Source organism: Cygnus atratus, chromosome 1 (assembly GCF_013377495.2).
Source record: "Cygnus atratus isolate AKBS03 ecotype Queensland, Australia chromosome 1, CAtr_DNAZoo_HiC_assembly, whole genome shotgun sequence".
Classification (NCBI taxonomy): Eukaryota; Metazoa; Chordata; class Aves; order Anseriformes; family Anatidae; genus Cygnus; species Cygnus atratus.
In genome coordinates this window covers 154096763-154120852 of record NC_066362.1, presented here as the reverse complement: position 1 = coordinate 154120852, position 24090 = coordinate 154096763, and the positions used below count along the sequence as shown (strand labels likewise).

Here is a 24090-nt window from a genome sequence, read left to right as displayed (position 1 = left end):
AGTGCTCACAGAGTTAGTTGTGAGCCCTTCAAAAGAGAGATACAGTTCCAGGTGTCTGTCAGATTGTTAAAAGATAAATTCTTTTTCAACTTTGGCCTTAAGAGAAACTTCAAGATCATAACATAACTGAAACACAGAAATGTATCTAAGGGGAAACACTTTTACAAACTCTTGAGATCTAGGCTTTCTAATCCCCCAAATTTGTACTACAGCATATCAAGAACTACTGCAAGGGTAAGAAAATTATCTCCTTATAATATAGGTGGTTTGCTGTGCCACTTACCAGAGATTTTTCTGTCTCATGGTCCTGACGAAGGGCTTGTATTCTAGACGTCCACTTACTTTCCTGTATAAAGGAAAACAATATTAATTCTTGTTAATAACACATTGACATCTACTTCAATATATGCAGGTTTATTTTTATAAATAAAGCACAAGTACTAAAAAGATTCTTTATGATACGAAACTTGAATAGCCCAATATTTAAGATATAGAACATTCATCAGCATGTTTTATACACCTGAGTGTGGCTTTCTTACCAATTGTTCTGGAAACTATGTTTTGGCTCCTAGATTTGTATACAGTGACTGTGATTGAGAAATATACAAGTATTTTAATACACCTGTTTACTAATAATAAGAGTAATAGTAACGAGCAGGGCTTTTTCCCAAATACTGTCATTTCAAACACTCACTAACAATGTATTTTGCATAATAATGATAAAAAACAGCCTTAATAAATGAGTTTCTAAGTAATTTTTCTTTGATGAAATAAAAAAGTAAAACTAACTAAACTTTCTATACCTTTGAACAGAAACGACCAAACTTCTGGACGAAACCAGCAGTATACAAAGACCTTTACATCCCTAGAACCATGAAATATATAATGCATGTTACAAAGTGTCAAAGAAGACAGTAAAAAGGTTTGTGGGTATTCCCAAATGTCTCATAACTCTCTTTTATTTTTGTTTTTTTAAATGAATGACCTGGACATGCAGGTGAGCCTCAGAGCAATGCAGCCATCTCAGCCCGAGTGGCCCTTCTTAGCTCAGTCTTTCCTACAGATGGAACTTGGGGTTGCCCAACTAGCCCAGCAGTTGTGCTGATCAGATGATATAGTCCTGAGTACAGGATACAAAAGCTGCACATGACAGGTTCAAGAGTTTTGTATGGCTCAAAAGCCACCCGTTGGCAAATCTGGTCAGAAAATTTCTTAATGTATGCATTTTTTCCATCTTGGAAAATGGAAAATTCAAATTTTTCCATCATTTCCTGTAAGCGGCCTCACAGATCAGCAGACGGAAATGGTTTATTAGAGCCTTCTGGAACCAAACTTGAACCAAACCATATTTGGTAGCGCCAGATATTCCCTTATTCTTTATTATCAAATATATCAATAAATAACTATAGATTACAAAGGATAAGGGAAATAATTCCTTGATTTCCATTACAGAGATTTTTTTTTGAATCCACTACGGTTTACTACAGCTATTTCAGAAATTGATAAGGATGAGAACTTTACCTATGAATTTAAAATCCTACTCAGAGATGTTCAAAAGTAAAAAGAACATAAGCAGTCAAAAGCAATACATTAAGATACAGTGTTACCTGTTTTTCAAGAAGTTTGACGACTTTGTAATAATCCTGAGGACTCTGAGTCTTCTCTTCTACAAATTCTTGGCTGTCTTTCAGCGTCCCTAAATTGGACTTCTGTTGCATATTGGATGTTTGTATTGCTAACAGTTGCTAAAAGGAGGGGAAAAAATTTAAGGCCCAAATGTATATAAAGTTTTTGTTTTACGAACCTATCACTTAATACAAAATTTACTTTAAATACAACTACACAGAGATCATATCAAGTTCTTCTAACATTTCTCATGAGTTCAGCATTTATCAAATGTCATGTAATTATTAATATATACATCTTACATAAACATACATTGCAAATATACTCGGAAACTAACACCTACAAAATACCAGTGCTCTGGTAATGCAATGCGTATTTGTTTTCTGACCTACCTTTTATAATTCTCTTTCTAGCCAGAACTCTGGGAAGCATTTCTTTTGACTGTATTGAAAACATATACAGTTCTAGGGTCAGGACTATAATGCAGAGATTAGTCCCCTCCGTGTCACTCATGAGAATATTAGTACAAAGCATGCCCAACGGACAGCAATAACAGCAGCATAAATAATCTGTAAAAAGGCACTCAAAGGTTGAGGAGTAGGAAAAAAATGATCTGCTTACTGAAGGCATGACTTGTTCATCCAAAATAATGCTGCGGAAAAAGAACTGAAGTTGTGTAGATAAAACCAGTAGACGAGGATACAGTTACAGCTATCTATTACTTGTAAAGTTTTTTAAGAAAACCTTTGAGGTGACTACATCATATTTCAAATATCCCAAGTTCACCCACCTGGATGTGTTCCTGTGTGATGTGATTTAGCTGTTCCTGCTCCAGCAGGGGGCTTGGACTAGATTATCTTTCAAGGTCCCTTCCAATCCCTAACATTCCGTGAGGTTCACCACCTACTGTAAAGGATTCATGCCTTAAAACGTTAGAAAACTTAAACCACTTACATTTTCTAGTGTTGAATTTCTTGAAGATAACTCTTTAAGCTCTTTCATGAACATCTCTTTCACTTTTTCTATTTCATCAGCTAATTTTGCTTTTTCTTCTTCTTTCCATTTATGAAATGACTGTAGAATTTCTTCTTCTTTTGATTTTTGCTGTTCACATTCCTGAAATTATTTTAAAAACGATGCCTGTTATTCTTCCCACACACATAATACTAACTCTCAAACTATGGGTAGAAGCAGTCACTTTCAATGGGCAATAATGTGACATCAAAAAACATGAAAAAAACACAAGTTTCTGAAGAATTCTGGGGTAATGATATATTTTGCTAGCAAAACACATAAGCTTCAAGAAGTTTTGAAATACCTTATTTGGTCATATCAAAGATCCACCTAGTTCACCATCAAGTTTCTTAAAGAGGCCCTAAGTGTATAAGGTAGGAAAGGAAAACAGCACAGCAAGCAAACATGCATATTCTCCTTAATGGTTTCCAAGCTGCCAACTGTTTTCAGCCCAGAGGGCTTCCTCAGCCTGACACAGCTTTACAAACTTGGTAACCGTCAACAGATTTCTCATATATGCTTGCAGTTGCTAAAAGCTGACACAGCCACAAGGGAAGACTGCAAAGTCTTTTGCTAATGGTCTACTACTTGTTGCATGAAGAACCAAGCATTTCTGTTTCAAATTTGTCTCCTGAAAATTTCATTTGATGGATGCTAGGCCTTGAACTAGGAGACAGTGAATGATTGATACCTATTCACTCTACATAACTCATGACTTTGCAGGCATCCATCTCTCCCCACCACTCCCCACCAAGCTCTCATCTTTTTTGGACTGACAACTCTTAGAATAAGTCATTCTAAATACAGAGGCTGTTCCAGACTTCAATCATCCTTGTCACCCTTCTCTGTAAGTTTTATAACTCTGTCATACCTTCTTGAGATGAAGGGCTCAGGCCTCCAGACAGGATTAAGCTGTGGCTACACCAGAATTGCACATTGATTTTCCATAACAACTTGCAATATTTGATTCAGTTTTGTTGTTGCTATTCATCACTGGGCTGAATTTCCCTGGAACTATCTATCACAGTCTTAAGAGCTTGCACTTCAGTAACAATGCTCTAGCTCAGGACTCACCTTTTCGTAGACGAAGTTAGATATTTTTTTTCCCATATGCATTTACTGCACTTCATCTGTTAAATTTCATTTGCCATCTCATTAACTAGCCAATCATTTTTGTACAATCCTTAATTTCTGCAAAACCCTGCAGTTTGCTGCCCAAAATATACACACTTTTTGGTAAACCATACACTTAAGAAAAACAGGATCTTCTGTATCCTTTCAGCTCAGGTCTTCTCCATTATCCACTGGACACAATGGTACCTGAACTGTCAAGTCATAGCAGACAATCTGCAACCAGTCACACTTCACATTTTTATCCTCCTCAACGCCATAGAAAAATACAGAAGTTTCAAAAGCCTTGTGTAACACTGCAGTTTGTAGCTCCAGGACATTTCAGGGGGTCTCCTTGTAGTTAAGAGACTCAGCTAATACAAGCGACTTCAAAACAGGCCCCCAAGGTACTAAAAAACCTGCACTGCTATAAACACTCTAAGTCCCACATCATATGAGTGATACTTTAGGTGCAGGAAAAATATGTTTATAGAGGTACCTCTGAAAAGCCAGGTACAGAATGAATGAGTAGAATACCTAGAAGATGTCCACGGTGGGCCAACACTCACTATTCTGACACTGCTTGCACTCCCAGGTGAGACTCTATCCACATTCTTCGTTTGGTCATTAAAGTACTTTTGAAAATGGAGGAAAAAAAAAGCTAAAAAAACACAACAAAAACAAAACCGGAAGCTACATGGTTCCAAGAGAAGGACTGAAGAAAGGAGAGCCTGAAGTTGTGTTCAGGAAACACTGAATACTTTACAGAAGATTGGCTTCTCCTCTGAAATCAAGGAAGAAAATAATTAATGATAGCAATGTTTTGTTTATTCCCTTTAAATTCAAAATGTTGTGCTTCTTTTCAAACTGCACGACTGGTTTTATGTTTGAAGGCCCTCAAACTCTGCAAGGAAAGTCATTTTGAAGTTTGGAATATTGGGTGATCTATTAAGAGAAGGTTCCCATGAGTTACATTAACAACCACAAAACGCTGCTTTTGATTGTGATATAGAGCAAACTGTAATACCAGGATTAGTGTTTAACTTGATCATTAGAAGTATCCTGACTTCTATGCCAAGAATTCCCTCCTCAAAGTGAATCACAAAGCCCTTCCCCCCCTTTAAAAAAATAATCAATCCCCATTTTGATAGGGAATTATCCTATTTTATTCACTTGAACTGAAACGAAAACTCTGAAATGATTTGAAATTATCAAGCTGAAAAGAACAAGAACGTGTAACTTAGAGATTCTTTGTTTCTTTCCACAAGCCAGGAAGTACAAACCACATGATTCAGTATCGTTCTAAGTAAAGCTTTGCACGTAATTACAAATAGATAATTACCGCTTTAAAATCATTCTAAGTTTTTTTTTTTTTTAATTTTATTTTTTAATTCACACAACCGGAGCTAAGACTATGTTTGCTTTGACTCTCTGGTCTTTAAATCCCACAAAGATAGGCAGAACTATATAGTTTGCCTTGTTTCTTCTCAGTCTCTCTTCCTTAAATTGTTTTACCCCATGTTACTAAAGCTCTTCACACCAAAGAATAAATCTCGCTTAGCTTACTAAATTGTATGTAAAAAGCAGTCATATCTAAGAAACGTTTAATCATCACAAAATATCATGTTAGAAATAGCTTATATTTCACCACAGCGAGACCAATTCTATCTGCTTCAGTAACAGGCCACACTTACCTTATGAACTGACAAGTGCTAACAGAAGTGTTGTCTTAAGCATTCATTTAAAATACAACTAAAACAAAATGTAAGGGGTAAGGGAATGTTCAAAAATCGCAGGGGTATGTGGTGGGGTTGCTATGCTCCAATGCCCAAGCAGCATTGCTGCCAGGCAGACAAACTGTAGATAAGTTTTTGTTCTGTTCTAGTTACTAAACGAGCAAGCAGAGTCCAAAGTACCACTTCTTTTGAGAGGTTCACATTAAATAGTACACATTACCTTAGAAAACCTGACCATATTAGCTTGCTGTTCAGCCTCTAACTGGGACTTGGTGAGCTGCAACTGCTCCTTCAGTTTATCAATCTCATCCTGCAGTTTGTCTGTCTTAGCTTTCCTCTTTTGTTCTGTTAGGGAAAAAAATAATAATAAAAAAATGTACATTTAAAAACGTTGGTTGTAATTTCTGGAAATGTGATGCTTACTGTAAATGCTTTTCTACAGTGTTTCAGTAATATCTTCACGAAGTGTGATTCTTAGACCACTTCCCTTCCCATTACTATGATTCTCCAAAGATATTTTTAAATACGTATGTTCTCTGGACTGCTAACATTGTCCTCAAAGACTGAAAAATACCAGTTTTACTGACATGTGAAGTAGTTTATGGGATGTTTACAAGAGAAATTATTACATAATCTAATTGCAAAGTATACCACAGGAAACTAAGCAACACAGGCTCAAAAAAGGATGTATGAAGGACTAAGCGAACCTCAATTGATTCGTTCTGTTAGGTATGATTTATTCTGCATAAATAATTAGGTAGCCTCATTACAAAAGTTTCCTTTCACTATCTTTTTTATCAAGCATAAAGTGTGCAAGAGCTTCTTTCTTCTTCCAATATACTAACACTTCCTAGGATGCTTAAGTAGACTCCTCTCACTGTTCCATTGTTTTATTTGCCTCACAAACGGCAGTTCATAGCTTGCTAGATTCTTCCCTCTTTTTCTCCTCCCAGATGCTCCTCTTCTTCCTCTTTTCCAATCACTGCCCTTTGTCAATACCTGTCAATCCTTGGCAATAAATCAGAAGCACGCAGCCTAACAGGAAGGAGAGAATGAAGGAAGGGATGAATGAAGCAAACTCTGAGAGAAATGTTTCTGAAACCTTTTTTTCAATGAAGAGAGACAAAAGAATATATATTAAGCGGTACAGCATCCAAAATTAACTTAGATACACAAACCTCGATCAGTCTTGACAGTTTCTTTTTCTTACTATGTTTTACAGTCAGTTTAGTCCAGGAGCATCTGATCCTATTCAAACCGATGTCAGGTAAGTTGGATTATTTCTATTCTAGTAATTCACATATATACACAAAATTTATTTTCCTTACTGAACCTTGTTCACATTTACCCACACCTTTATAAACACACATACCTAAAGAAAAAAACTACGCTCTGAACTCTGCTACTGACTGAAGTATTCAGCAGGAATTCTAGTTTGAAAAGGTAGCGTAAACACGGAATATGTTTTGTTAATTATTCTCCAGAGACTAAGACATATTTCACTGAATACATTTTGTCAGTCAGCGTTGCTTGTATTCACACAAATTGGCATCTGCCATATAGAAATGGAATGTGCAAAATCATTCTTCTCAGTGTGAAAAAAACCTGGACCACAAATCCTCAATATATTTACACATTTCTAAACGATGCCTCTTAATTTCCTTGATTATACTGAAGTACATACCAATCTGAGATTCTTCCGGATGACGCCTCTGCATGTGACTTTGTAAAAAGGAATAGTTCATAAAAGCCTTTTCACAGAATTGACACTGTAAAAACAGATAACATTTTAGTTATTATTAGTAACACCTATTTCGTAAGTATAGCAGCTAAGGCTTTTAATGGATTGTGTTATTTTGTCCAGACATCAAAAGTAGGCACCTTTAATAAATTCCATTTAACAAGAATAATGGCTAAAATTCTCACAGTTCCACACTTCTGTGAAGTTATTCATATATTTATGCTAGTTATTCCTAAAACAGCTTGTGTTGGAAGGAACCTTAACGACCACCCAGCTCCAACCCCCTGCCGTGGGCAGGGACACCTCCCAGCAGACCAGGCTGCCCAAAGCCCCATCCAGCCTGGCCTTGAACACCTCCAGGGATGGGGCATCCACAGCTTCTCTGGGCAACCTGTGCCAGTGCCTCACCACCCTCACAGTGAAGAAATTCCTCCTAACATCTAATCAAAATCTCCTCTCTTTTAGTTTAAAACCATTCCCCCTTGTCCCATCATTATCTACCTGAGCAAAGAGTTGCTCTCCATCTTGTTTAGAAGCCCCCTTTAATTATTGAAAAGCTGCAACGAGGCTTCCCGAGTCTTCTCTTCTTTAAGCTGAACAGCTCCAGCTGTTTTTACTTTTTTTTTTTATTTTTTTTTTTTTGTAGGAGAGCTGCTCCAGCCCTCTGATCATGTCTGTGGCTCTCCTCTGAACCCGCTCTAACAGCCCCACATCCTTCTTGTGCTTGGGGCCCTGGATCTGGATGCAGCACTCCAACTGGGGCCTCACAAGGGCAGAGCAGAAAGGGACAATCACCTCCCTCGACCTGTTGGCCAATCTCAATCAGCTCTCCATCCAGCCTGTGCTCATGTCTGGGATTGCCCTTACCTAGGTAAGGGCGCTCACCTTGCACTCAGACTTGTTGAACCTCATGAGGTTCAACATTGGCCCACTTCTCAAGGTTGTCCAGGTACCTTTGGATGGCATCCCTTCTTTTCCCTTTATTCAAATGCCCCTAAATGCCTCCAAAATGCCTTCTTCCTTTTTATACTGGAAATCTTGATGTAGAAAGACTGTTCTTAGTCTTGTCCTCTTGTCTCATCATTACTTTCCCAAACATGCAAAAAGGAATTGAGTTTAAAAAAATAAATAAATAACCATGTGGAAGACACGCAAAGAAGTCAAACACTTATAAATGTTATTAAGACCCCAAAACCTAACAAGGTATAATAAAAGCCAAGGAACTCTCCGGAAAATGCTTCATCAGCTTCATATCCAACTGTACTGAGTTACGTTATTGCAAGATTCATCTGAAAAAACTTTATATACAAGTTCATTATAACTTGTCCTGCGTTCTAATGGCACACATGACAGTTTCTGCTTTGCAACCCCATTTTAAGTCAAGTTTACATCCCAACTGTTTTAAAAGATTTTTGTTCACTGCTAATGTGTATCCCACTAATGTTCAGAATACTAAAAACAGATGGAGAGTGCAAGAACGGGAGCCACATCTATAGATTTTGCAATGTACTGGTAATTCTACGAATCAAAACCCCTAACTGCTTTAGGTAGGGTTGCTCGCTCCCCCTCAGACTTCTATTTTTTCCCCAAAATAAATATATATTTTAACAACCCACAAATACTCAGCTGAGCCCTTTTTCCTCCTCACTGTGATATGAATGTAAAAAACAGTTAAAAACTGACTTAGATTGAAGATCTTGTCATCGTAACCAAATTCCCAGATTTCATCTAATATTTAAAATGCTGCCACTGATAGATAGATAGGCTATGAAATATCTACGTCCTCCAGCAAACACTAGAATCACGAATTATGAAGACAAATTTTGTCAGACAAATGAAAGCATAAAACCCAAGCAAATAAGTGCTGCCATAAAACCAAAGCAAAGACATAGCACGGCAGCAAAACGTCGCTGCCAACCAAGAGGGAGCTTACAGTGTAACAGATTGCACAACACTTAGGGAATTAAATTGGCTGTGAAATAACGTTATCCATTCAAGCACAAACTTCACATCAGTTTGACTTGCTGGTAGTGAAAGAAAGCTCTTACTGCAGGAAACAGGACTAACACAGGGGACATCCAGGGTTTGAATTATGTGACCTTATTCTTGCAACTACTTAGAGTGTTAGACACCATGTACACTCTATGGGGACATTGTGCATGAGCACATCATATTTCTGTACAAAGCATCAAAAAGTAAAAAAAATAAAAAATATAATACTAAAAAATTAAATAAAGACAAAGAGACAAGACAAGAGAGTCAAAAATTTATGACATTTAGGTAACAATCATTTTATGGTAGTATTTCATGGTTGAACTTACATCATTGGTGGACTAGAGCCATTAGATTTGAATTCCAAAACATTTACGTTAGATGCACAGTGTGCCACCACTTAAGGATAAACAAATAAATAAATAAATATGTGAATAAACATGTTAATGGACTTGTTTGCAAAACAGACAAGACTTTAAGGAGATGAAACTCGAACTACCCTCTGAAGAACACCAGCAAACCCCCTTTTATTTGGCACTGCGGGTATGCCAAAACCATGGCACAAATAAATACCATAAGCTTATAGTTTACTGAACAGTCTGCTGCCCTGCATTTACAGGCCCTAGAAAGAATTCATTTTAATTCTGGCATTCAGATTCGGAATCCTGAAACCACTGTAGGAAGTGCAGGATTTGTTCAACATCACTAACTGAAATCTCTTTTCCCACATGAACATAAATAACTTCCAGAGATAAGAATTTACTAACAGAGAGGAAAAAAAAGGAAAACAAAATTAAAAATGCAAAACAGCTTTCCATCTCTACATTACTGTACGTGCCACTGAACAGACAACTGATGAGCCAAGCTCACTACCATGTTCTTGAGCTTCCACTGTGACAGGTCTATCCCACAAGTATTTCAGGAAAACTTGGTCATATTTGGTTGGCAATCACAGCATAAGAATAACTTAAATTTACAGGTAAAATGATGCGTGTGATCAGCTTTCTTTTGCAACATGGGACAGACAATTCACCCTCTAAGCTGTATAAAGGCCTTTTAAAAAGATACATCAGCAGCTTGTCCTTAAGACTAACAATCAAATGCATGCGTTGTGACAAGGTTCTTAAGAAGTCTACAATATGTACGTTTACTCCTGTCACATAAGGTATATATTTCCTTGCAGAAACACTTGAGCCAACTTAGCTGCTGAAAATGGAAAGTTGCAAAAAAAAGAGCTCACTTTAAAAAGTTCTAATTTTCACAGTTAATGTGCTATACTACGTTTGGAAGTAGCTAAGTTTAGAACAAAATAAGTCCTGTAACTTATTCTTTAACATACAGCCTTTTTGCAGGAAAAGGAGGAACTGTTTTCTTACGGAGCACTGAAGTGGTTGTGAGATGTGTCATTGCTCAAAAAGTCACAAATAAAACTGCTAGTTTGATGACATTGATACTATAGAATCACAGAAAGGTTTGGGTTGGAAGACACCTTAAAGCCCATCCAGTTCCAACCCCCCGCCACGGGCAGGGACACCTCCCACCAGACCAGGTTGCCCAAAGCCCCATCCAGCCTGGCCTTGAACACCTCCAGGGATGGGGCACCCACAGCTTCTCTGGGCAGCCTGTGCCAGTGCCTCACTACTCCGAGAACTAAAACAAAAGAAAGAAAATACCCACAACTGTAAGCTGGTAGACACGAAGAGCTACCCTGCAGTCTTAGGTCAAGCCCGGGTCCAGCATACTCACCAGACTTCACACTACATTTGAAGCTAGAATCTGCAATCCTGATACCTGCTGAAGCTGACAGATTTTCAAATCAAGCTACTACAACCAGAGCTCAAAAGCCCCTCCCAAAACAACTGTGTCATGATACAGAGAGTAAAAATGGCAACGTACTAAGGCGCTTGGGAAAGACCCTACAGGAACAGATTGCTGTGGAGTTAGGGATGAGCTAACCCACTGGTGTTCTTTACCATCATGCCTGAGTCGCTTCTGAGTCACACACACAGGCAGAAACTTTGTGCCTGGAGAACATTACTGCAGGAAAGTGACAACTGGCGAACAGGCTACTCCTTAGCACCGATGCTGATGTACTTGCCCTGTGTGTTTTCTGACTGGAAGTGTTCAAGGCCAGGCTGGATGGGGCCTCCAGGCAACATGATTTCGTGGGAGGTGTCCCTGCCCGTGGCAGGGGGTTGGAACTGGGTGATCTTTAAGGTCCCTTCCAACCCAAACCAGTCTATGATTCTATAGTATCAATGTCATCAAACTAGCAAAGTTTTATTTGTGACTTTTTGAGCAAAGACAGTTCCCACAACCACTTCTGTGCCCCATAAGAAAACAGTTCCTCCCTTCCCTGCAAAAAGGCTATATTTTAAAGAATAAGTTACTGGACTTATTTTGTTCTTGGCCTAGGGATGTCTACACAGCTACTTCCAAATGCAGTATAGCAGCATTTACTGTGAGAATCAGAACTTTAAGTGAGCCCTTTTTTTGCAACTCTCCACTTTCATGACTGCGAGGAAGATGTGGGTGCTCAGTATCAGACACACCCATTTCTCCCCACCAAAGGTCCCTGTCTTTGGTGCACGAGTCTGCTATCTGCCCACGTTTCTTGTAGGAGAAATGGGCCTGTGCAGCCCTGCTTGCCTCCTGCCATGGAGTCAGAATACAGCCAGAGCGCATATAGAGACAGACTGTGGCGGGTACCCCAGAGCAACTCTGTCCCGTGACCATCTGGTGAATGTATGGAGGCAATGAAAGCCAGCAACACATGCTTTCATCACAGGTTTTGTGGGTGGTTGGGTGCACGTGTATCTGACACTTGACATGTCAAAAGTGAGCCCACGACCGGGGGACACGGCCCGTGGCTGCTCCGCTGGGCTGGGAGCCGGCAAGACGCAGGTGGCCGTGCCCACTCCTCTCACCTGGTGGTAGCTGGCTCGGGCCTCCAGCATCATCTGCTGGGTGCTGATCATCTTCTTCCTCCGCCGGCACTCCTCCTTGAGCCCCTTGACCTCCTGCGCTCGGCGGGCCGCCTCCTCGCCCAGCCGGTCCCTCTGGGCCCGGGCCTCCCGCAGGGCCTCCTCCAGCCCCCCGAGCTGGGCGCTGAGGTACTCCTGCGAGTGCAGCAGGTACTCGGTGCACAGCTGGGCCAGGCGCAGCAGCTTGAGCAGCAGCGGGTCGGCGGGCGCCTGGCAGTGCGGGCAGCGCTCCCGCTCGGCGCTGCAGAAGGTGACGTGCTCCAGGTGCTCCTGCAGGGCCGCCACGTCGCCCTCCCGGCACACCCGGCCCACGTCCACGGCGCTCAGGCGACGCCAGTCCGGGCCCTCAAGGCGGCCGCGGAACTGGAAGGCGGCGAACGGCGGCGGCCCGGCTCCCCCCGCCGCCGGCGGGTAGTAGCCGCGCTCCGTGAAGGGCTGCGGGGCGGAGAGAGACACGCTGAGATGGCGGCGGGACGGCCGCCCCCCCACACGCCGCCCCCCTCCCGCCCCGCTGCTCACCATGGCCGGGCTCCGGCCCCCGGGCTCCGGCCCTCGGGCTCCGGCGTCCTCCGCGTTGCTACGGCAGCTGCGGCCCGGGCCTGCGCGGAGCGGGAGAGGGGGGGGAAGAAAAGAGGAGGGAAGGGAAGAAAATGGAGCGAGGCGCGGCCCCGCCTGCCGCCACGGCCCCCCGCCTTCCCCCAGCGCCGCCCCCGCCCCGTCCCGCGGCCTCGCTCCCCTCAGGGCTGGCCGCTCGTTCCCACGCGGCTGCCCCGGACGGCAGCTCCGCACCCCAAAAGTCTCAGCTGGTGTCCCCCATGGTCTGGGTCCGTGACCCGATCCACCGCATCGTGTGCTTCCTGCCTCGGAGTGACCGTTGCCTCGCTCCTGCTTAGTTGCTTCAAGCACTGTCCCCAAGCAGGAATAGCCTTCTCCTCCGTCAGACGAAATTATCCCATTTCCTTGCTCATCTTTACTACTCTTCTCCAAAAACCCGCTCTTCCTGTTACCATTTCTTAATACGTCGGTCTTTTCAGTCCTTTCTACACACACTTCATTCTCTCATCCTTCTGGTCATTCCCAGTTATGTACCTCCCCACGAATATCCACACAACACCTTGATCACACACCCCGTCCCATAGGTTTCTCTACATCCTCTATAATAGACTCATGGAACTGTTGTTCACAAGGGACCTCTGGGGATGTTCTAAAGGTTAATACAGTTGTTTGTTGTGCCCAAAAGCTTGTTCACTTTTCCCATATATATGAATTGATCTAATAAAACACACTAGATATTCTTGCAAACCTAGCCTTCCCTCATCTTTGCAGACATAGCTTGAGTATATACATCCACCTGATGGTCATAGGACAGAGTTTCTCTGGGGTACTCACCACAATCTGTCTCTATATGCGTTCTGGCTGTATTCTGACTCCATGGCAGGAGGCAAGCAGGGCTGCACAGGCCCATTTCTCCTACAAGAAACGTGGGCAGATAGCAGACTCGTGCACCAAAAATATGGACCTTTGGTGGGGTGAAATGGGTGTTTGATACTGAGCACCTACATCTTCCTTGCAGTCAGTGCAACCAACATGCACACCCTTGAACCACGACCACAGGACACATTTCTGCTTCACAGCACAGACCTCGGCCTTTCCTTCAGCCCTCAGCTACCAAAGCCTAACCCCAGCCAGCATCACAAAGACCCAGATCAGTCTCAGAAAGGGTCACACACCCACTTCAGGATCACAAGTATTACCAGCCTCTCCAGTTCTTCTCATCTACATCCACTCCTGCACAAAGAGAAAGCTGAAGGACGTTCCTTCCTTTTCATGCCCGGAGAAATGTAAGGATTTCTCTTTTGCTTTATCTTCATAAAGAAATGTTACACCCTTTTGTCTTCTCCACTTTTGTAAAAAGGTTGAAAATCAACTATTCCAGGAATATACCTTGGCCCACCAAAAAGTTTCATAGATCTACAAAGTGAATTTCAAAGTGAATTTCACCTTAGAACAGTGAAGTTAATAACATGAAAGAAGGACAGCGAGCCCTCCTGCTTGTTGGCTCAAGCCACCATGGAAGGCAATCTTCCAAAACACTTGGCACTACCGCTTGCTTTTTGGACACTTAACCTTAAGCCTGCTGGCCACACTTTACTGCAATACTTAAGGTTTATTATACCTTCCCTGAGGATCTTCTATCACTCACCATGATATTTTTTAAATTCAGAAAGACATCTACAGATGGGCTGAAACAAGATTTTAACAAAATGTCGTGTTAGTCCACAGGAAAGGAGAAGTTCTTTGCTCTGATTTTCAGCAGCAATGGAACTTAACCTATGCATACAGTGGCCCATGCCTACAAAGTGCACTGGGGATCAGTTTTCAAGTCATCTAAGCTCTGATATACCATATGGTATTTGTAACATTGCAGTCCAACATGGCCATCTTCCCCTGCAAGGAAGGAATTTTTGCCACCTCGTTTTCCATGAGTAATTGCTGTCTTCAAAGAAATTCATTAAACATCATTTATTTACATGAATTACAATCTGCCTGGCTTATCACTGAACTTTGCAATGCTCTGACTCCCAAAGCAACAAGAAAATATTCTGCTCATCTCCTTTAGAAGCGTTTGTATGATACTGCAGAGACCAAAAAGGGTAGTCCCACGGAGGCCGCGTTTAGCTAAGACATGCTCTCCTCGCTGAGGCTTGCCCACATTGGGGACAAAGCCAGGGACCCCGGCCAGGTCCCCGGGGGAAGGCGGTGTGTCACCCCGTGGGCCTGCAGGCCCTGAGGCAAGCTCCATCCCCTGGCCAAAGCAGCCTCCCCACTCCCTCCCAGCTCCCCCAAGGATAGGGTGCAACAGGAGCCACGCCTGCCTGCGCCTCAATTTTTAATGTCCTAAGGTTGCCTCAGTGTGCTCCAGTCACTAACGGGCCTTCAGTCCATACGATCAGGCTGGAGTTAGTCTGACATAAAACCTGACCGTGTGTAAAATGTGGAATTCTGGTCCCCATTACTGACTTTTGCTTCACGAGATCTGCTGTTTGTATTGGGCTGCACTAATTGCTCATGCAGGCATTGCCAGAGGAAGATACCAAGGCTTTTGCACGGTAAATCTTAACACCAATGCTGAAGAGAGTGCTTTTTGTTTTCAAAATTTTTATTTGCAAAACTTCGTTTGAGGAGTTTTCCTTCCTCTGTGACTAGGCAATGTCACAGTCACAGGCTCTGTGGTCCAGGCCTAGCAGCAAATACGTAATAACACCTTGATGAGCATTATGGGAATGGCTGGAGCGCTCACTCAGAAAGCAAGAAGTGCATTTTTAGTCCCGTCTGTGCCCAAGAAGTTTTATACCCCATGCCCTTCTGGAAGTGCTGCAGCAGTTACACAACAGCCTGTTCAGTGTGCCTTCTAAGTCTCTCTTGTCAAAACTGGTTTTTACATCACATAAATGTTGACTGGGTGAGAAAATGTTTGAGATTCATCTCAATTGATTAGGGGAGGTGTGCATGAAGTGTGCGGATACACTTGGATCTTGTTTGCTTATTCTAGTATCTGTTTAATACAAAATACAAAATCAGCCCTTGCAACAAGAGCTAGAAGGAAGTTTTCTGTTCAGTGAGGGTAGGGACATCACCCTGTCTGCTAGACACTTGGCAAGAGTGAGTAGTCTTTATGCCCCCATTATCATTCCTTCCTCAACTTGTATCAAACAGCTTGGTGATGGAGGTACTCTCCTAAAACACGCATGGATTTGCTAGCAGAGGACTGAGAACATCTTAGCCTTTCCCCATCTGTCTGATTCGATGCAAGAGGCTTATGGCGGCCAGCAGTCTGGCTGGAGCAGATAGACAGGTGATTACTGGTCATACACAGACAGTGGTGGGCAATCACCATAAATCCAACATGTCTGGAACATGTCAGTTCTGCTGTGGATTTAATCTGTGCTTTGGCCCTCTGTGCAATACTTACATACCAGTACTCTTACATTTCATCCATTCATTACTCGTATACTGCATGATGCACATAACACCTCTATTCCTGCTAAAGATTTTCCAGGGTAAAATGTTCTGATTTCTCACACTTCATGGGTTAAGTCACTGTTGTGCTGTCTCTCATGGTTTCTTCTCCTTCCTACTCTTCTCTCCCAGCCTCTGACAGGGGTCAAGAATGCACCTCCTTTTGCCACAAAGGTGCCAACTGATACCACAGGTGGTGTAGCCTCTGAATTGCTGCCTTAAGAGGTGATGAACTTTCTCCATTGGCCTTCTTCTGAAGTTCAGTAGTCATTGATATTTTTTCTTCTGGGCAAATTAACAGTCACATTGTGAGAACACACATGGAATATGCTTCTCAGGTGAAGTAGCTGAGGGATATGCCTGGCTTGTGCATACCATGAAGCACAGAAGAGGACTCCAAGCAGCTCATTTCTCAAAGACAGGATGCTTTGGGCACTTTCAGAAAAAGTGATTTTTTTTCCTTAGGTGCCTAGGAGATAGTGAAATACTGGCTTCTCTAGTTAGCTTCTAACCTTCTTTTAAGAGTTATAGATTATAGCTGAGTGAGGTTTGGGGGCAGCTAAAATTTGGGCTGAGCCGTTTAAGACTTTCTTAAAACCAGCTGGTGACTGGTAACAAGTGGTGTTCCCCGGGGTTCAGTTTTGAAGCCCATCTCTTTAGTATCTTTACTGAGGACTTGGATGAGGGAACTGAGTGCACCCTCAGTGAGTCTGCAGATGACACCAAGTTGGGGGAAAGTGTCAGTCTGCTGGAGGGTAGGAAGGCCCTGCAGAAGGACCTGGAGAGGATGGGTTGATGGGCAGAGGCCAATGGGATGAGGTTCAACATGGCTAAGTGCCGGGTCCTGCACTTTGGCCACAACAACCCCATGCAGCGCTACAGGCTGTGCAGAGGAAGAGGATCTGGGGGTGCTGATTGATGCTCACCTGAACATGAGCCAGCAGTGTGCCCAGGTGGCCAAGAAGGCCAATGGCACCCTGGCTTGTGTCAGGAATAGTGTAGCCAGCAGGACCAGGGAGGTGATCGTCCCCCTGTACTCAGCTCTGTTGAGGCTGCACCTCGAGTGCTGTGTTCAGCTTTGGGCCCCTCAGTACAAGAAGGACATCAAGGCCCTGGAGCGTGTCCAGAGAAGGGCTACGAAGCTGGTGAAGGGCCTGGAACACAAGTCCTGTGAGGAGCGGCTGAGGGAGTTGGCATTGTTTAGTCTGGAGAAGAGGAGGCTCAGTGGAGACCTTATTGCTCTCTACAACTACCTGAAAGGAAGATGTGGGGATCTAGGGGTCAGCCTTATCTCCCAGATAACTAGTGATAGGACTAGAGGGAATGGCCTCAAGTTGCGCCAGGGGAGGCTTAGGTTGGAAATGAGGAGACATTTCTTCTCGGAATGAGTAGTCAGGCACTGGCCCAGGCTGGTGGTGGAATCACTGTCCCTGGAGGTGTTTAAGGAAAGGGTAGATGTGGTACTTAGGGACATGGTTTAGTGGGCAACGTTGGTGGTAGTTGGACAGCTTGACTAGTTGATCTTGGAGGTCTTTTCCAACCTTAATGATTCTATGATTCAATGATTCTGGAGTCCTTACTCAAAACCTCTTCTTCCCCTTGCAATTTTTATATTCACAGTTTCTGTTACCCACTGCTTTCACACTTCAGATTTTACATGCTTTCCTTATCCTAGAGAGTCTCATTGTTGCTCACTACCACACGCCATCCTTCTATGGGCAACCTGGACTGTTAAACAGCTGTTAACTGGGACTGTTTAACTAAAGATCATGCCCGGTTAGTGGTTTGACTTTATCAAATAATGTAGACTTAATGTCTACATTGATGTAGTTAAGTCTACATTACTTCTGTTGTCATCTACTTAATGTAGAGGACTGGCACTTAACAGAATCCTCTAAAGGTAGTTTGTGTGCATGAGGGTTTTTATGAAACTATTTTGTATTATCCACTGCTCTAGGAGGGTTTTTCATGTTTTGTTGACATAGTGCAATGCTGACTATGCTATTTCTTAGTAGAGTTCAGGAAAAAGGAGAACTTCAGGAAAAGGGAAGAACTGAGCTTTCTAGGAAGCAGAAAAAAAAAAGAAAAAGATTTTTTTTTTCTAATGGGGAAGCTGGTGAGGAGAGCTAAGAATTAAAGGATTAAAATGGGATCAGCAAAGTGATTTAAAGTGCAAGAAGTAAATCTCGTATGTTGTGATTGGAGCAAGGTATTTGTGAGGCAGGCTTGCAGAGCCTTGGTATCTGTAACTGGAGAACACAAAGAGGGGAGGTTATTCTGATTGTGAGGGGGGAAATGATGGCATCTTGGCCATGTCTACCTGGGAGATGTCCTGGCTAGCAGGGCAGTTTGTCAGGGCTCAGCTCTGCCTCCTGCTCCCCAGGGTGTCCAAAAAAGCAGGGTCTGGCAGCCAGGGCCAGTCCCACCACCCCACCAGGAGCAGGGCAGCTGGGGACACCCAGCCCAGGGCATGGGGCATGTCCCTGGGGATTGGGATGGGCTGAGACTGGGCTGGGATGTGGGCCCACAGCTGGGCCCAGCTCAGTGGGGCCATGCCTGGGCAGGGCTGGGCAATGCGGAGCTGGAGACCAGCCCTGCTGCGGCCTCACTGGGGCTGGGACTGACGAGCTGGCGAGGGTGACGTGGGGTCCTGGGCCCTGTGCAGAGGAGGCTGGGCAGGGACAGAGAGGCCTTGTGGTGCCCCCAGGGCCCTGAGGCAACGTGTTGAGTGAAAAAAAATTATCCGCGTGTTTTGTGGGATGGAGGAGGACACCATACGTGTTCTGCAAGATGTTTTAATTTGAGAGGACAGTGGAAAAATTGTCTTGTGAACTGAGAAACAGACTCTTCAGTAATTTTTCTCTTACAGTGATCTTGGAGTGACGCATGCCAGTAATCATTAACTTCGGCAAAAGTTGACTTGAGTAGCACGATACAGGTATAATAATGAATCTGGCCACATTCTTAGTTTATTTAATCTTTTCCTTCCTGCCAACTCCCTCTACTGCACATTTTCCAACATTAATGCCTATAGTAGTTCCATTCTTTCAGTCTTACTTAAACACATACTCTCATCACAGGAAAACAAAGCATATAGAAGAAAAGAAAGGTAGGATGAGCCACTCTCCCAAGTCTCCTCTGTCAGAAAGAGTCCTGTGCCTCCTCCACAGTCCCAACACAACACCTGCTATGATCAAGTAGCTCAAAGAGACATTGCCCCATGTAGTTTAACAAATTTCGTTTTCAGGTTTGGGTACCTTTCTCTGACTAAATCTTCTTCTCCTCAAATAAAACAGTTTCTCTTAAAGGTTTGTCTTCATCTAACAAATCTAGCTGGATTTTACCGAGACAGCTATACAATTCATTTATCTTCCTTTCTCCCAGACATGGAGGGAATTCAAGTTAACTCTAAAGAAATGTCTGCAAACACACTGATTGTGAGTTTTATCTACTTTAAACATAGATACTACTGGAATAGTTTCCTGACTTTTTTATTTGTGGTAACAACTAAGTCATATGCCAAGAACAGCTTTTTGAAGTTTTTTCATTCTTTCTTTGGTGAAATTACTGTTTCCTTTCCGATGACTTTTTGCCCTCCCATTAACTTTTTTCTCAGTATGTGTACAATAAGGTAATTACAGGTATTTAAAAGGGAAAGTGTATTGTGGTTTTATCACACAAAGTATCACAGATACTTTCTTGACTATTCAAAGTCCTTTCTTGGCCTGTCATAATTTTCATATGGCCAAGAGTTTCAGGGCACATGCGGCATGCCTCTGTGAGATAAGGAGCGATGAGAACTTCAGCCTGGCTCACTACATGCTGTTGCTACGCAGTCAGCATACCCTATAGCCCTGTTGGTCATCCTGGGACCAGGATGAAACACTGAATTGTGTTTGCTGTGCTTCCAGGTTGTCTGTAGCACAAGACAAGGTAGGTGTCCCTGTACCGACACATGGGGTTCACTCAGTGAGATCCGGTCAGTCCAGCTCAGATTTGCACTCAGGAAAACATCTGCTGTCTATCATATGACTTCTGTGGTATTTAACTTGTTTGCACCTCGAAATCGGATATAATAGGAGCAATAGAAAGGTCAATAAACACTGAAACCAAATGAAGGACTTACGACACCTAGCAACTGCTGGGTGAATTTTTAATGGCATGCATTAGTATTCATTCTTTTCCTAGCAACTAGGTTACAGTTTTCTGTGACTGGGACTCTTCATCATTTTCATGGGTAAGAAATAAACTGTATGAAAAAGGAAAATGAACCACCACCTTAGAACCTCAGCCAAAAAGCATAAAAGGGCAATCTGTATCCCCTTTCCTTTTTTTCAAATGTTTTCACTCATGATACTCGAAATCTAAGGGCATGCCCAGTTTGCCCCTTTAGGACTTTTCAGAATCCTGGATTCAGCAAAATTCTGATTTCTGAAAGCAAGAAAGTGGAGAGTGAACAGACATCTTCTGCTTGTATACATCCTCTTTTTTGTATTTACCTATTGCATTGCACTTACCTCTTGCTAAATTGAATGGCAAACAGGGTAAGTAGGACCAAAGCTACGAGTGTGAGGAGGGGCAATATATGTAGATGATCTCCTCTGCATGACCTCTGAATATCTGGTCAGAGGAGAGATACTGTATGCCTCACTTCCTCAGGCCATCATTGCAATGCAATGTAAGAATTTTGTTGCCGTTTGGGTTATTACCAGTTATAAGATAAATGAAGTTTGCTGATGCAGAGATGGACGAGTAAAAGATGATGCTAGATGGCATCACATGTCTGTGGCTTACATGCTTGTAAAAATTTGCATGAGTGGTGTTCTTTTGCAGAATGGGTTGAATAATTGCTTAGTTGACCCAGGAAACTCTCACTTCGTAGGATCAAAGAGTATGCATATCCTGGAAGTACAGGTATGTCTGCTGGAGCAGGCAGAGGTAAGGTTGCACATATGCACACTTCAACAGTGTAGTAAAAATTCTCAGAAGTACGAGGTTTGCAGACCTTGGTGTTTTGGCAGCACACAAGGTAGGAATTAACACCTTAACTGATAGCACAGTACTTTGTCACTGATATTTTCCACATTTGTTAAAATCAAGGAGATGTTCAAGAGAAACACTTAAAATAGTTTGGAGTTGTCATGTAGGTTTGAAACTGGGAGTTGAGCTTGGAAAAATATTTGTAATAAATGACAGGTAAGCCAAAAACAGTTTCAAGGAAATCAAAACTAGTTATGAAAATAGGGTGAATTTCCTAAGTTGTTTCAATAAAATAATAATAATAAAAAAGAGAGAGTTCATTAATGTTAAAATATTCCATATATATTCAAAATGTTGTTTTATTTCAGAAATACAGGTTTCTGAAATATAGCTAGGATCAAATATAGTGTAGAAGTATCAAAATACTTTAATGTTCAAAGCAAAATTTCATCACTTTTAATTTCAGAGTAGCCTTTTTATTTTAAAGTGTTCTACACCTTAAGATATGAAAATAAAAAGTGCTTTAAAAGGAGTAGTAATGTTTCATATATTTTGCCTTCTGTTAATCCTTCGCCCTCTCAAAATCAACAAAAGCGAGTTTTTCTTTGAAATCAAAACACCTAATCAAAACACCTGAAAAATACTGCTTAAGTTTAATTGTTTCAATTTTAAATTAAGTTTGAATTTGAATTGTTTCTGTAATATTTCTTGTTCAAAACAAAGCCCACAAAAGTATCTGCTATTCATCTAACTCTGACTGGGAAACAAAGATGTCAAGGTAAAGCATAATATGGAGTTACCAATATCCCCTTCCCTGTTTAACACTTATGAGAAGGTTAAGTTAGGCAGGAGATAGTGACTGTGTTAGGAGATGTTTGGAGTTTGTTGTTGCTTCAATAGCTAGTAAGAAAAATTACAAGCATACTATAATTCCCCTGATTAAAATACATTTAAAATAAATTTAATTGTAAGGAAGCACTGATGTCTAATTCCCCTTTTCAACTTCTGTCCTACACCCCTGTTGATAATTAACCATAGCAATATAGCTTAGTGAATAAAGCAGACTCAAGGCCTACATAAATCATATTTATAGCAGCATAAACAGCAGGTAGTAACTAGTATGTTTATATAGCTTCTAACACAAGGTTGTAGCACAACCTTGGACTAAGTAGTTCTAATGGTTCTCCCATCACAGATGTGACAAAGACATACTTGTAGAATTTTGTTAGGGCAGTATGGAGGGGAAAGTGTTAACAGAGGCTAACCTTACCCTAAAGAAGACTGGTCCCTCATGCCCCCTTTCAAGTCTATGGATGAAGATAAGTTTTTTCCAAGTGCAATTTTAGAGAACTTAAATTAAGTACTCATCCTGAACCATAGTCTGCAGGAGCCCTTCTGCTTCCATTTACTGCAAAAGGAGCACATAAATAATGAATTTCCCTAAAGCCACCTCTTTTAAATACCAATCCAAATGTAAAAAGAGCTACTCTAATAGATGTACACTGCTATTCCATTTAGCCCCAACATAGTTAAGTTTCTGATGGGGATGTACAAAGATGAGACAAAAAACAAGGTGTAACGTCTGAGAGGTCTTCTCTTACAAGAAGCCCTGAGAATAGCATCTCTGTTACCATCCCCTCTCACCTCCTCCTATATTTACATGCTAGACTGTGCACATAGCATAATAGTCTGCTATACTGCTTCTTTGTCTACATCAGGGAATGTTTTGATTTGCTTGGGTGTTTCTGGAAACAAGATTATTAAATAAAACCTATCGCCGAGCATATTGGCTCAGAGGTAATGAGCAGGGTCCTTCCAGTACCTTGTACACTGTTGTGTCTAATCCAGACTTCTCACTGTATTGTCTTTTATATATATGTGTATAGCTACATACACACACACAAGATATTATATATATATTATATATATATATGTAGGTTTCTCAGTTAATAAAACCTTAACGATATCCACCGTATGTCACCACATTCAGTTCACCAATCCTGTAAGAAGCGATGAGGAGCTTAAAAAGTCATTCCTTGCTAATGGACGCCCTCTGCTGTTACTACATATATTACCAGCAGTAACTCCAGGAAAATTCCTTGGCTTTCTGTCTTTGAACGTAGTGTAATCTTTTCCATCCACTCATTCCCTCCAAAACTCAAGACTGATGAAGAAACACGTTTCTGGCACGAGTCTAATTCTGATTAATCCTTTTGAAAGACTTATTGCATTACAGTTGTGTTGCTTTTCTATTTTCCAATTTCCAAAAAATAATGTTGGCATGTCAGATGCATTTGTGCTTTCAAAGTCTTTCTCCTTCTCTGCATCTTGTCTGCTTCTGAGATTGCTCACAGGAATATGTGTAGAACTTTTTTCTTCCAGGCTTATACTTAATATTGAAATTATATATGTTTTGGGATGGATGATCATCAAGAATGTACCTTCATGGTTTACAGTCTCTTTCAAGAATTACTGTGTTGGCATCTGAGTACCTGACAACATTTCTATCACAGAGGGACAATGAAAAATACTTTCCCTTTGAGCATGTTATTTTGTAGTGTTACACACTGTTCTTTACATTACTATGTCAGCCTGAAATACTGACCTTCAAATATATACTTGTCAAGCTTGTCTACTTAAAATCACATTTGATGCATTCATCATAATACTTTCATCTTGCTTTAAGGGATTTGATGCTTGAACCTTTATGCCTGGAACTCCAGTATTAAGTACAGAGTTTTCTCCAGATTATTTTTTCCTTATCTTGTTTAACATTAAGGGCCTGTTGAGTAGGCATTCACCCTTGATATTATTTTTTGTCTTAGGGGGCTGGAGGTATAAATTGTCTTGTCATATTCATTTTATCTGGCTTTGGTCTAATACTTTT

At 41.8% G+C, this 24090-nt stretch overlaps 1 protein-coding gene across 2 annotated transcripts in view; it reads right to left on the bottom strand.

Moving 5' to 3' along the window:
• Positions 1-12828, bottom strand: part of DZIP1 (DAZ interacting zinc finger protein 1) — a 33200-nt gene extending 20372 nt beyond the window's left edge. For both annotated transcript variants that reach the window (XM_035557093.2, XM_035557094.2), the window contains exons 1-7: positions 12723-12828; positions 12147-12638; positions 7171-7255; positions 5707-5831; positions 2581-2742; positions 1608-1745; positions 284-346 (exon numbers count right to left, since the gene is read on the bottom strand). In XM_035557093.2, the coding sequence (XP_035412986.1) occupies positions 284-346; positions 1608-1745; positions 2581-2742; positions 5707-5831; positions 7171-7255; positions 12147-12638; positions 12723-12725 (1068 nt within the window). In that variant the 5' untranslated portion in view covers positions 12726-12828. The remainder of the gene's footprint in view (positions 1-283; positions 347-1607; positions 1746-2580; positions 2743-5706; positions 5832-7170; positions 7256-12146; positions 12639-12722) is intronic.
• Positions 12829-24090: the final 11262 nt, after the last annotated feature.